We start from the raw sequence: 14559 nt of genomic DNA, 5'->3' as shown, positions 1-14559 counted from the left end.
ATGCTTTAATCCAAACCAGTGTGCGTTTGACTAAGGTGTCTGAATAAATTCCCTGTAAGCTGCGTGGCCACGGAGTTAGCTATCAAGGGCCACACAGGCAGGGAGAGGCACTCCTCCCCAGCCCAGCCCAGCCCCGTCCCGCCCTACTGGAGCTGCTGGGGAGAGGAGCCCCACCACCAGTCCAGCCCAGCCCAGGCCCACGCCCACAGGAGCTTCCAGGAAGAGGAGCCCCTCCCACAGCCTGGCCCAACCTGGTCCAGGCCCGTCTCAGCCCCGCCAGAGTTGCCAAGGAGAGGAGCCCCTCCCCCGACCTGGCCCAGCCCAGCCCCACCAGAACTGCTGCATCCCAGGACACACACCCCTCCCACAGCCTGACCCAGCCCAGTCCAGTCCTGCCAGAGTTGTCACAGCCGGGGAGAGGCACCTCTCATCCAGCGCAGAGCTGCTGTGCCAAGAGAGGACTGGAGGGAGTCCACTCTCCCTGCCGTAGCCCTGGGGCAGCCTGCACCCTAAGCCTCTCATCACCAGTCCCACCCCAGAGCCTGCACCCCAACCGTCTGCCCCAGCCAACCCCCCTGAACCCCTCATCCCCAGCTCCACTCCAGAGCCTTTACCCCTAACCAGAGCCCTCGTGCCCCGGAACTTCAACCTCAGCGCCAGCCCTGAGCCCCCTCCCACACTCCAAACCTCTTGACTCCACCCTCGCCACACATCGCCTCCATATTGGTGCACATAACAAAATGAATTCCTCATATGGATGTAAAAAATTAGAGGGAACACTGGTGTCTGAGGAAAATCTCAAGCTTGGTTACCACAAGTGTGCATGGTCCTCTTCACACTGAGGGAGAAGCAGACCGGGTGTTAAACCTATATACTGGCCAGATTTGACCAGGCCAGGACAGTACTGCTCGGGGGTCCTAGGCTGGGAGGCTGGTGGCTAGACAGCCTGCATGTGACTGCATCTGGGTGTGCCCCTACCTGTGTGAATGCTGGTGAAAATGCAAGCTTGGAGGGTTTCGCAACTTCTCACCACAGCACAGTGAGTGGGATCACAGGCTGGTGGGTCAGAGGGCTTAGTGGTACCCATGTTCCAGGTGGCAGTCCATAGGGAACCCATCACAGCGGGGCCCCCCCATGATGTCATTTTCCCCCTTTTATATCTTCTTCCCATTTGCTGTAAAGCTCTTATGCTCTGACCTGGGTCAAACAGTTCCCATTGTGTACTGCTCTCTCTGAGAGGTTTCTATTGTACATAGTTCCTGGGATAATTCTTGTGTGCATTTCCTCAATAAAAGTCATTAACATTGTTTGGCCTTTTTACTGTTGTATTGGAAAGGCTGCTTGTGGGTGTTTTCAACCTCACAACATGTTTCAGTAATACATACATAGCCAAACTTCATAACTTCACATATGACGATAGCACATACAATCCAACAAGATATTAATGTCTAGCAGATCGAGACTTTTAGAATGATACTTCACAAGACATTCTTTGTACAAAACATATCCTAATTACATGACAATGGTGAATATTGGAGTGCCAGGGTGTCACAACAACAGAAACGTGGTGGAATAGTAGTCATCCCTGGAACACAGGGATTGAAAAGTATGTGCTGTTCAGGAAAGACAGAAATAAAGGTAAAGGTGGTGGAGTAGCATTGTATATTAATTGTGAGATAGACTGTAAAAAAAACTAGAGGTGATGTAGTGTGTGAAATGGAATCTGTTTAGGTAAAAATCACTTTGGGGAAGAAAGGTAACAGAGGCTCCACTGGAACAGTGCTTGAGGTACGCTACAAATCCCTTGAATCTAATTTGAATATGGATAGAGACCTACTGGAAACTGTGTGATTATGGGAGACTTCAATTTCCCAGATACAGATTGGAGGACAAGTGCTACTAATAATGGTCAGGACCAGATATTCCTGGATGTAATAGCTGAAAGATTTCTTCACCAAACAGTCACCAAACCAAGAAGAGGCAATGCCATTTTAAATTTAGTATTGGTAAGTAGTGAGGACCTCATAGAAGAGCTGGTTGTAGAGGACAACCTTGGTTCGAGTGATCATGAGCTAATTCAGTTTAAATGAAATGAGAGAATAAACAAAAATAGATCTGCAACTAAAGTCCTTGATGTCAAAAGTGCAAATTTTATAAAATTAAGGGAAGTAGTTAGGGAAGTGGACTGAAGAACTCAAGGATCTGAATGTGGAACAGGCTTGGAATTACTTTAAGTAAAAGTTGCAAAAACTATCTCAAACCTGCATCCTAAGCAAGGGGGGAAAATGCCTAGGAAAGAGTTGCAGACGATGCTGGATTAAGCATCTCAAGCAAGTGATTAAGAGAAAGCAGAATGCCTACAAAGAATGGAAGGTAGGATGGATCAGCAAGGAAAGTTACCTCTTGGAGATTAGAAAGTGTAGGTACAAAGTGAGAACTGCTAAAAGCCAAGTAGAGTTGGACTTTGAAAAGGAAATTAAAACCAACAGTAAAAGGGTCTAAGAACATAAGAACGGCTGTACCAGGTCAGACCAAAGGTCCATCTAGCCCAGTATCGGTCTAACGACAGTGGCCAATGCTAGGTGCCCCAGAGGGAGTGAACCTAACAGGTAATGATCAAGTGATCTCTCTCCTGCCATCCATCTCCATCCTCTGACAAACAGAGGCTAGGGACATCATTCCTTACCCATCCTGGCTAATAGCCATTTATGGACTTAACCACCATGAATTTATCCAGTTCCCTTTTAAACGCTGTTATAGTCCTAGCCTTCACAACCTCCTCAGGTAAGGAGTTCCACAAGTTGACTGTGCTCTTCTGGCCTTAAAGTCTATGAGTCTATGAGATTTCAATGTACTGACTGCAGCAGAACAACATTACCCGCACCACTCCAATTCAATAACATGTTCCTGAAAATTAATGCTTGTGCTGTTTTCCAGATGTAACATTTTATTTGCATGATGATTTTTGTTTTTATTTGAAGAAACACAGTAACAACTCTTTTATACTATGAGCTATGTTCTCAACATATGTATTTCTCCTATGGGTTGATCAAAGAATATCTATTACCTTATTATCATCCATAACTGTATTAAGAGACTCAATCCACATTGGATCAATATCACCATCCAGCACCATCCACTTGGGACCATCATGTGTGACATTGGCCAGCTCTCGCATGATTGATGAAAACAGTCCTAGAAAGATAACACACATTCCTTTATGATCACGGAATCTGCAACTTGCCCAACTAGTTTTCTGCAACATCTTTCTTAAATGCCAAAATAAAATCTCAGTGCATTTTATGATTCAAGTCATAAAAATCATGTAACAGGATATCAGGCTAACTTGTTTTGGGGGAAAAATGAATGTTATCAATTAATATCAATGAAAAAGATGGCAGGCTGGCATGTAACTCATTACTAGTGAGGAGCGTTGAGGGCAAGAAAACAGTGATGAGTGGACACTCTCCAATAACAGGGAAAGGAGGAAGTATATTTAACAATATAAAGGTTTGGAAAACTGTTTGAATATAACTTGGGATTTCTTATGACTGCTTCCCCCGCATGGAAGTACTGCCAGGGAACTCAAGGTGCATTAAGCATTGGGTCATGGCTTTGAACTAGAGAGACGGGGGGTGAGAACAGGAACAGAATGAATGAATGAATGACAGAACCACATGCTAGTGAAATCAAGGAGACTGAGGAAATAAAATGTCTCAGGGGAAGCAAATAATTAATGATAAAAAGAACAAGAATGCTGAGAATATAGCAGCAATGCTGTAGAACAGAACAAAATGCCTCAAAACTATCATTTGTCAGTGCACAAATACTTTCATATTAAAACACCAAGAGAGACTTTGGGCTGCATGAAAAGTATCAGTCAAGCAGAAAAAATGTCTCTCTTTTGACAAATCCTCAAAACTGTGGCTTTTGCCCAAGGTGAGTATTTTCTTGCACAATCCAGAGTAGAGGAACTGGAGGTAGGCAAAAACCAAAGAGGAGGAAGAAAAGGGTCTCAGCTGGAACTGGAGTTCTTGGAGCAGGTCCCTCTGCTCTTGGAATACACCTACACATTGCACCAAAGCCAGAAACCACTGGAAAGCTTTGACTCTTGATTACGTCCCAAGCCATGGAGAGTTGCAGAGGAAAGCCGTAATGTCTAAAGGAGGTGTGGCTACCATGCACACTCAGTTTATTCCACTTCCTCCCAATCTAACATGGACTCCAAAAACATGAAGATGGGAGTTGAGAATGTCCATCTGCTCTGGCACTCTGCTCCAACACAGAGATGGGTTTGAGGTAAGGCAACTTACACAATGGGTGCTGAGTGGCTCCCTGGAAAAAGGCATCAGATTTTGAGGTCAGGTTAAGAGAATAACGCTTCATAAAGGTACGAGCTGAACTCCTACTATGCACAAATTCCACCACAGGGACATTATGGATGCATGCTCCAGAAACTGCCTCAGACTGAGTTGTTTGTTCTGATACCACTGGGGATGGAGACGCATAGCATCTCACAGTGCAGATCTCAATCCATTATGACAGCGATTGAGAAGAAACCACCCCTCCACTAACCTTGTCTCTATATTCCAGAAACTTGGGAGAGAGTGAAATCAACAGACAATTTTGGTTGTACTAAGCGTAAGTTTGTACTACCCGCCGGATCGGCAGGTAGTGTTCGATGTATCGGGGATTGATTTATTGCATCTCATCTGGATGCGATAAATCGATCCGCTAATCAATGTCCGTACTCCACCTTGGCAGAAGGAGTAAGCGGAGTCAACGGGGGAGCCATGGCAGTCGATTCGCCACCGTGAGGATGTCCAGGTAAGTCAAACTAAGATACTTCGACTTCAGCTGTGTGAATAACATAGCTGAAGTTGTGTATCTTAGTTCGAACTTCCCCACTAGTGTAGCCCAGGCCTAAGAGTCCTTTTAGAGTCCTATTAAGGGACATTTTAGTAGGCAATGTGTGAAACCTGCCCTCCCCTAGCAATGAATGTAATTTAGGAAAGAAAACAGGCAAACAGTCTGATTCAGAAGAAAATCAGTGACTGGGTGGGGGTCAATTTATCATGAGAATGCAGGCTTTTGTTAGGCTGTGTAAGGAGAGTGAGCCATGGGAGCTCTCTGACTCTCCTCACTGATGTTACGGCTCCAAGAAACACAGTTGTCAGGGGCAGCTGATGAAAAAAACATTGCAGTGGAGAGTCCCTAAGCCTGGGTAGAATGAGGACGAGCTCTCACAAAAGCACTGGTTCAGGAAACATCAGCTAGTCTCTTTACAAAGTCCCTAAAAGCAGAGGCCTCTTGAACTGGAATGTGATTTGTGGCTCTGTCTGGCTTGGGCTCGCTCCAGGCACTGTTTGACCAAAGTTAGCCCTGGCCATCACTCAGGTCAGACTCCACAGCCTCCTCTGTGACCTGCACTTCGTTTCTGTCACTTGTGATTTAAGGTCTGTAGTTACAATCAGATGAAATTGGCACTGTAGGAGGTCAAAGGCAGAATATGTTCTAGGGATGAATGGGCAGTTTCTCTCTTAGAAGGAGGACAGCTGGGTATGATTTATTGGCGGCCTCTTCTTTTGCCTTCCTCTGTTTAAGGGATCAGGGCATAGGCAGTCTGGCCTAATGGTCGCAACTGGGCTGAGGTCTGCCCACCAAGACTGGTAGTCATGGGCAGGGGTTGGAGGGATTGCAAGGGCCCGGTTCCGTAATCAGAAGTCAAAGTCAGGCCAGGGTTGGAAACCAGAGATCAGAGGCGGTACTACATTAGTACTGAGAGGTAGGAGTCAGGGTCAGAGTTAGGCTGGAGTTGGAGACCGGAGATCAAGCAAAGTCTGGCGCTGCAGCAGGCCAAAGTCTGTGTGGTTGCCCAGACAACTTCCTAGGCCAACCCCTGGAGTTAAATAGGGTACTTAGCCAATCAGTGGACCGCAAGGTACCATCACTCTAAGTCGCTTGGGCAGTACTTCCTGCAGCACTTACTTCCACAGTGCTGCCTGGCTGTGCCTCTACATGGCCTCCCAGTGGCACTAAGGGACTCTTAGCCATCACAGGCTCTACAGACATGGGTTCTAGTCCCCAGGGCCTCACACTCTGCACCTCCCAAACTGCAACCACCATTAAAAACTAGCACCAATGTACATTACAAAAAAGAACTGTCTTAATTTAAGCTTCATGCAGCCTTTTAGCAAACTTTTAACTTGTGCCTGTTTTCCCCAGACTCTGCGAAGATGCGTCTCTCTTACCGTTAGTCAGTAAAGAGAGCATGCGGCAAGCAAAAGTAATTTCTGAGGCCGGGGAAACCAGTGCTGTTGTGGCTGTGCTATTAATGGTGAGAACACGGTGAAATGTGTGCATGGAGAAGGTGAGATGGAGTGCAGCATGGTGCCCAGCTCATTCTCACCATAGTTACATCATTCCTGGTTTGAAAGTACACCTTTATTCCACTATAACACGATCTGATAAAACACGGGTTCGCGTATAGTGCGGTAGAAGCGGGGCTCTGGCGGCGCTTTAAAGGGTCCGGGGCTCCAGCAGCTGTGAGGAACCCAGGGCTCTTTAAATCACCGCCAGAGCCCTGTTGCTGCTACCCCGGGGCTGCGGCAGGGGGGCTCGGGCAGTGCTTTAAAGGGCCCGGGGCTCCAGCTGCAGTGGCCAGAGCCTGGGGCTCTGTAAATCACCACCGGAGCCCTGCTGCTGCTACCCCTGGGCTGAGGCAGTGGGGCTCGGGCAGTGCTTTAAAGGGCCAGGGGCTCCACCAGTGATTTAAAGGGCCTGGGGCTCCCCACGGCTGGAGCCCTGGGCTCTTTAAATCACCGCTGCAGCCCTGCCACCATTACCCCGATATAACGGCCTTTCAGATATAACACAGTAGGGATTTTTGGCTCCCCCAACCGCGTTATGTTGGGGTAGAGGTGTACTTAGCGCTTTCTAGTTCAGCCAATCATTAGCAGCAGCCTGTCCAGGTTAGGAACTTTGAGTCTCTTCTATATGGGCAGGACAGCCAATTCTTAGGGTAGCTAGGTTAAAACAAGATTTATTCCAGAGCAATTCTCATCTGAAAGTCAGACTGGCTAAAGAATCCCATGTGCCCCATCAGCAATAAAGCATTAATACACTGTAGATGTTAGATGTGTGTTTGTGCTTGTGATCTATGAAAAACCACCACATAAGAGCAATGAACTATTAATATTATTATTGTTGTTGTTTAGAAAGTTTACAGAAATACTCTTCCTGGTCAGTGGTTTATGTGAAAAACACACCTACCATCTTTCCATTCTCTTGTAGCTGGGTTGATGATGCCAAAAAGTTCGTCATTGGTGACTGCTTTGGGGTTGAGGTCTGTCCAGACAGGACGTCGTTTCATTATCTGGTAAGTCTTATTCAGAGATTTCAGTACCTGAGATTTGCCGGTGCCAGCATTACCCACCACAAAGACAGAGTGCCGCACAGCCAGCAGCTCCTCCAGCTGCACCACCTGCAAGAGAAGTCAACTAGAAAGCCCACCAAATCTCAGACCAAATTAACAACCGAAAGCCCTGCTTTATTGAGCAGCCACAAGGGACTATTAAGCCCGTTGCTCTCATAACTGTCTTCTTGCAAAGCAGAACAGAATCACTGCATTATTGTTAAGGATACAATTTAGTCATGGAGGTCACAGAAATCACAGATTACACGTCTTTACTGGACCTCCGTGACTTCTTTGGCTTCAGCTGTCAGGAGCTCTAGCTGGGGCTGTATGCCCCCACCCTGAGGCTCTGGCCGGGGCTGAAGCCCGAGCTGTTCCCCCACCCAGTGGTGGTGGGGCTTGGATTGTCGGTCCCCCCACCTACCGCAGCAGGGCTCGGGCTGTCAGTGCCCCGCACCCTTGGGGCTCCAGCAGTCATTCCTTCCCCCACACCCAGTCATCATTAGTAAGTCACAGGCAGGTCGCAGGCTCCCCTGAATTTTTCTCTATTGCCCATGACCTGTCTGTGACTGTCACTAAAAATAATGGGCCTTGGGTCGGCCACACCGGCCGCTGCAGAAGTCCTGGAAAGTCACAGAACCTGTGACTTCCCTGACTTCCATGACAGACTCGCAGCCTTACTTGTAAGTCAAGAGAATACTGAAGGTTAAGTAAAGGTTTGAAGTTGGGATGAAAGAAACTTACTTTGAGCACAAAGTTGTCTTCAGCCTGCAGTTTGAGGTCTAACACAGCCTGTTTCACAAACGATTCAAAACTCAGGTCTCGCTTTCTGGGGACATCCAAAGCAGGAAAAAGATCCCCGATCAGTCCCATAAACACTGGCATGTCGTCTGTCACAATCTTAGGGATGTTGAAGTCACGAAGAGAGCGCATAAGAACCTGGTCTTCGGGACGATCAGGGTCCCCTCTCTTAAGGGAACCAGCAACAACCAGCACTGACTTAATTGCACGCAAGCCCCAGTCATAGTGATCCTAAACAGAGCAGAGTGAAAGGAGTCATTTACGCTTAGCTGGCTTGCCAGAATACAAAACAAGGAAGCAGGCAGTTCCAAATGGCCACGCAACCCAACCGCAGAAATTCATCTGAATCTTCTTCCATCTGCACAGTCCTTGCTATAGAATGCAGTATCAGTCTGGTTGCTAGGACTTCCACTCCATCTTCCTTAGGAGGGATTCAGCTAATATAGGATTCAGTAGGTACAGCAGCACTGGAAAGAGCAGAGGAGATCAATCCTAACCCTCCAGTGCTCCCTTGGACCCCAGCTACAGGAGCACTAGGCCTCATGCAACTTTATCCTTCCCCCAGTCGTGTGGGCTCGGAGAAGGAAGAAACACTAGGCTGGAGCCAACCCATGGGCAGAGACTCAGCCAGCAGGAGCCAACACAGAAGCAGTAACAGCAGCAGGTATCCTGCCACACCGATGATGTCATCAGGCTGCTGGCTAGAGCATCCTTCTCTGCTGATTGGCTTCTGGCCCACCCTCTTTATCCCCCTCTCAAAGTCTCTCCATCCTCACTCCAGCTGACCTCCAGTCTTCCATCCCTCCGCCCCCTTCTCCTGAGACTGACCAATTCATTTCATATACATTCCAAGGAGGCCATCATATGGCCATGAAGTCCTGTCGCTACAAACCTGCGCTGGATTTGAACCACCTGCCAAAAGATAAAAGGCTCCTTCTTCCATTACTAAACCTGAGACACCCATTATGATTATGATTCAGCATGTTTATTATGGTAGGAGAAGCTGCTGGCTGTGGGACAACCAAGAACAGGACCCATTGTGCTAGCACTGTACAAACACAGAGTAGCAGACAGATCCATATTTCCCCCCAGTTTACACAATGTGCCAATTACAGTTTCCCTATGCACATCTTCCCTTAATTAACAGTGCTCGCCTGCAGGGAATCTTGTGGATCTGCACTTACACATGCCAGTCAAGTTGGTCACAGAGCTTAGGGTAGTGTTACTGGTCATTAGGAAATTGACATATTTAATTGCGCTTTATAGCTCATGAAACAGACTCACCTGTTTGGACAGGAGCTCTTTGCATAATTGGTAAAGGGTAATGAATTTCCTCGCTAACAGCCGGGCCTCAATGAACCCCTCAGCCACCAACATGATTTCACAGATCAGCTCAAAGTCCGGCACAACCATTGCACATGGCCTAAAAGCGAGGATGGGAAAAATTATTACAGAGTTACATTTCCGCTTCATCTAAGGAACAGACGCAACTTTGTTGGCAAACGTTTCAGCACTGTGACTGAGAGGGACAGCTGAGGCTGGGGTTGGTTTTGATTCTGAGAAGGCATGTAAAAGAAAAAGTCCACAAAGCTACAATTGTAGAATCAGAGAGATATAGGGTTGGAAGGGACTGAAAGGTCATCTAGCCATGCCCCAGGATTAAGTACACCTAAACCATCCCCAACAGAGGTTTCTCCAACCTGCTCTTAAAAACCTCCTGTGATGAGGATTCCTCAATAATGTCTCCTACACCAGTTACAAAACATAATTTCCTATCCTGGCTACAGAATGAATCTTCAAAACAAGCAGCAGCTCTGTGCACTCATCCTGTCTCAGGCACTAACTGATACACAGACTGATGTCAACACAGGCAACATGTGTGATGTGGGGGAAGGGAGAGAAACACTGACTCCACCTCAGAAGTCTAAGCGCCACCCAGACTAAGGCTTTTCCTTTCAAACGGCTGGGATGGATGGTTCCCAACACAATGCCAGTGCCCATGCTCAAGGACAAAAGAGGACAAGCTGGCTCAGGTCTCTTCACACGCTGACAGGATGGGAGGGTGGGGGAGAGAGAGCCTGAGGCACAGGGAAAGTCAAAGACAGAGAGGCTCATGCCGCTGGCACGTGGGTCTCTCTGGCACACACTGCTCATTGCAGGACCTGGCTGGAAATCACTGATTGACACAGTCACCCTCAATCAGAACCCCAGCCCTCTTTAAGCCCAGGGCTGTAGCTCCAGGTGTTCCCCCTCCCATCTGACAATACTCTGGTGGCAGCTGTTTGTCAAACACTTTGGCATGTTTGCAAAGAAACAAAAGGGCCTACAAAGCAGGCAATAGGGTTCTACAGAGGGGATGGCCTAGGAGCAGGGTGATGCTGACAGCAGAGGTGACTGTCAGATAGTGATGGTGTTTGGCCAATACCTGCAATGAAAGGTGCTTACCAAGCTCTGGACACACAGGTATGTCTTCTACGCCTGTAGTTGGCTCAAGTCAGGTAACTCGGGCTCATAAAACTGTAGTGTAGATGTCTGGGCTCTAACCCAATGCCAAACGGCTACACTGAGGTCAAACAGCCCCTTAGCCTGATCCCCACGAGCCCAAGTCAGCTGATATGGACCAAACATGGGTGTTTAATTGCAGTGCAGACATACCCTAAGGGACGGATTTCAAAGGTATTCAGGAAACTGAAGATGCAGATAGCTACCTACCTGCATCTTTAAGTGCCTAAATATCCTTAAAAAACTGGCCCTGAGTCTTCTCTGTGTCTAGAAGAGGTATGGCGTGGGCCATGCTGAGGCAAGCCTCCCAGGACTTACTGCCCTCCAGGGTGGAAGGGTCATAGCAAGGTCTGTGCCATACTAGGCCTCTCTGCTGAGACAGACATTGGGCTAATTAGAGTCGGACAAGTTGTTCTGGACAAACAGTAAGTTCACCAAAAAAAGCATTTTGCGGGCATAAATTGGGGCTAAATTTGGGAAACAGTTTTGGCTGAAAAACAAATAAAAAATAAAATTGGAAATGTCAAACAGTTCAATTTGACATTTACACCATGAACCATTTCGACATTTTGTTTCAATCGGTATTTTGTTTAGAAAATGTCACTTTGAATAAACAATAGAAACATTTTGTTTGATCTAACAAAATGTTTTCAGTTTTTTGTTTCAGAAAAAAAAATTTACTTGCTTAGAAAAACTGATTTTTTCCCCATCTGTTCAGGTCATCCACCAAATGATCAATTATTTGCTCAGCTCTGTGACCAATGAATACAAACTGACGGTAGGGTTTGTAATGTGTCAGATTAGGAACTGGACTGGGAAGGCCAATCCATTTCACAGAGGCCACTGAATAATCATGAGGTCACCAGCAGCTTGGGGCAGATTTGAACTTGTGATGAAAGGATTTCATCACCATGCCCCTGAGCCAGCCAGCTGCCAAAAGCTGCTTTTAACATCTCAGAGACTTGTGCCTGTTACTCTTCCCTGAATGTTCATAAACCAAGACTTTTTGTCCAAGATCTGAGCTATCTATTAATAAAAGTGAATGGAAAGGCAGCTGTGTTCTGAGTCTCCTGACGACACCGACAAAAGTAAAGGAACTAGTTTATTAAACAGGACATAAAAGCTATTCTGCACCTTACCTGAAAAGAGCTTTCAAGTTCTCAGGTAGTTCAGTTCGTCCAGCATAGCCAGGGTTCATTGTAATGAAAATGCCAACAGAAGGAATCAAATTAATGTCTTCTCCAAGAAAACTGAAACGTTGCTTTTTGTCCCTTATGGCATCCTGTATACTTTTCACCTGAGAACCGGAGTCACTGTTTTAGTTTGAGCATTCAGCTATAAAGACCAGACCACAGTATAGTATCTGTGCTGACGTATTTCTGCTGGGTCCCCGAGAAGTCTGTGGTTTAGAATTGTTCTTTTACTAACAACTTTGTACACAGTTTGGTGGGGGGAAACCAAAGTGACATTGGAATACAAACTAAAATATGGACAAAAAGTCCCAGGTATCATAGCTTCATAGACTCCAAAGCCTGAAGGGACTACTCTGATCATCTAGTTTGACCTCCTGCATAACCACAGGCCGGAGAACTGCCCCAAAGTAATTTCTGGAGCAGATCTTTCAGAAAAACATCCAAGCTTGATTTTAAAATTGTCGGTGACGGCACATCCACCAGGGCCCTTGATAAATTGATCCAATGATTAATTACTCTCACCGTTAAAAATGTACAGTATGTCTTCTTTCCCATCTGAATTTGTCGAGCTTCAACTTTCAGACATTGGCTTGTTCTATATTGAAGAACTATTACTAAATATTTGTTCCCCGTGTAGGTACTTACAGACTGTGATCAAGTCACCTCTTAACTTTCTCTTTGTTAAGCTAGATAGACTGAGCTCTTTGAGTCTGTCACTATAAGGCAGGTTTTCCAATCCTTTAATCCCTCTTGTGGCTCTTCTCTGAATCCTCTGCAATTTATTAACATCCTTCTTGAACTGTGGGCACCAGAACTGGACACAGGATTCCAGCAGTGATTAATACATCAATCAATGTATAATGTACAAATGTACCTGTTCTATGGACTAGACCAAAGGCTCCCAAACTGTGGTTCACAGAGGCCTGGTGCAATCCCAAATATCAGAGGACGTGGCTGTGAGACAATCAATGTATTAAAAACATGCTCTGTGCTATGGTAAAGTTTGAGACCCCCTGGCCTGGGCAGATATAGTCCAAAAATACTTTCCAATAGGACAAGCTGCATGACATTAAACATATACCTTCCCTTCATTTTCTTGTGCTCCAATGCAAATAAAATGAAACACAGAAGCAGTGTTCCATATTATCCTTGGGAGTTTCATAAAGGTACAACCATTTCATGTAAAAACTGGTGCTACTGTATGATACTATAATGTTATATATTTCTTTACTGCTTCCAATTTTTAGAATACAATTTCAGGAGCCCATCTAGTGCTCTGGGCACCTATCCCGTAAATGAGAAATCACCACACAAACAAAAGCATTACCCTTAAGTCTCTCTCAGCCCACACTAAACCTCCACAGCCTGACCCCGGGAGGGGCTGGAGGGTGGGATCTGGGCTTTGCAGCATGCCCAGAAGGCTCACCACTCCAGGCTCTGGCACACCAAGGCATGGGAAAGAGTTTCATACCCATGGCCCCTTCCAGAGAATACCCTGACAGCCACTCCTTCTCATTTATACTTAGGGAGCTCCCAGCCTGGGCACTGCTGCTGATCGCCACTGTGGTGGTACGTCACAGAGAGGTGATCTCTCATAACAAATGCACATTACAGAATTTGGGTCCAATGTACTGTACAGTATCCAGGGCCTTGACTACAGAGACCTCCTTCTCTCTCCACCTTTATGCTCCATAGCAGGAAAACTGCTACCAGGTAAAGATAAGGATAAGAACAGCCCTACTGGATTAGACCAATGGTCCATCTAGCCCAGTACCCTGCCTTCCAACAGTGTCCAGTGCCAGATGCTTTTGATGGAATGAACAGAACACGACAATTTATCGAGTGATCCATCCCCTGTCACCCAGTCTGAGCTTCTGGCAGGTGGAGGTTCAGGGACACTCAAAGCGTGAGATTGCGTCCCTGACCATCTTGGCTAAGAGCCATTGATAGACCTATCCTCCAGGAAAGTATCTACCGGTAATTCTTTTTTGAACCCAGTTATACATTTAGGATGATACAGCTCTGTCTAAGATCCCACTATTTTAGGATAGTGTCTGTATTTTCACATCCAGCCTTGCTCTCCTGGTAGGCAGGACCATTTGAAGACTGCTAAAACTACAGGAGAGACACAAATCATCTGATGGATGAATTCAATTGACACACAGCAGGAATCTAAGTAATCTGCAGGCACCCCAAAAGCTTCACAAGTTTCTTCTCAGAGCTAATGGAGATAGTCTGATGGCACTTCTGACCCACTAATCTAGGAACCATCATCTTTCAGGACAGCTATGGAACTCTTCCAAAGTAGCCATTTGTCCCAGTTACACAGCTGGACACACTCTTGACTTAAACTTTGCCTGTGACACTGTTTATCAACCTTCAACCATTACAGCAGAGAACTGATACACAGAATAACTTACAAGTGGTTCATAAAAACTTGAGCCATCACTATACAGGAAGGAGGACTCTCCAACAACCACAACCGCAGAACCCCTTCTCAGAACCACTGCTGAGATTACAGCAGCTCACCAGCTCAGTTTAGCCCACCCAGAGTGCTGGTACCTGACCTCAGCCCTGAACCCATGGATGGTTTGAAGAGATGATAATTCAATTATCATCACACTTCACACCAGGATGAAGTACCCACTC

General features: G+C 46.4%; 1 protein-coding gene across 4 annotated transcripts in view; it reads right to left on the bottom strand.

The window, feature by feature from the left end:
* DNAH9 (dynein axonemal heavy chain 9) overlaps positions 1-14559 on the bottom strand; it is a 396459-nt gene that overhangs the window by 277771 nt on the left and 104129 nt on the right. For all 4 annotated transcript variants that reach the window (XM_075071725.1, XM_032803600.2, XM_032803609.2 and 1 more), the window contains 5 exons: positions 11857-12014; positions 9500-9638; positions 8159-8446; positions 7273-7483; positions 3068-3195 (listed from right to left, as the gene is read on the bottom strand). In XM_075071725.1, coding sequence (XP_074927826.1) covers positions 3068-3195; positions 7273-7483; positions 8159-8446; positions 9500-9638; positions 11857-12014 — 924 coding nt within the window. The remainder of the gene's footprint in view (positions 1-3067; positions 3196-7272; positions 7484-8158; positions 8447-9499; positions 9639-11856; positions 12015-14559) is intronic.

Source organism: Chelonoidis abingdonii, chromosome 13 (genome assembly GCF_003597395.2).
Source record: "Chelonoidis abingdonii isolate Lonesome George chromosome 13, CheloAbing_2.0, whole genome shotgun sequence".
Classification (NCBI taxonomy): Eukaryota; Metazoa; Chordata; order Testudines; family Testudinidae; genus Chelonoidis; species Chelonoidis abingdonii.
The sequence above is the reverse complement of the archived record's forward strand: the minus strand, read 5'-3'. Positions and strand labels throughout refer to the sequence as shown.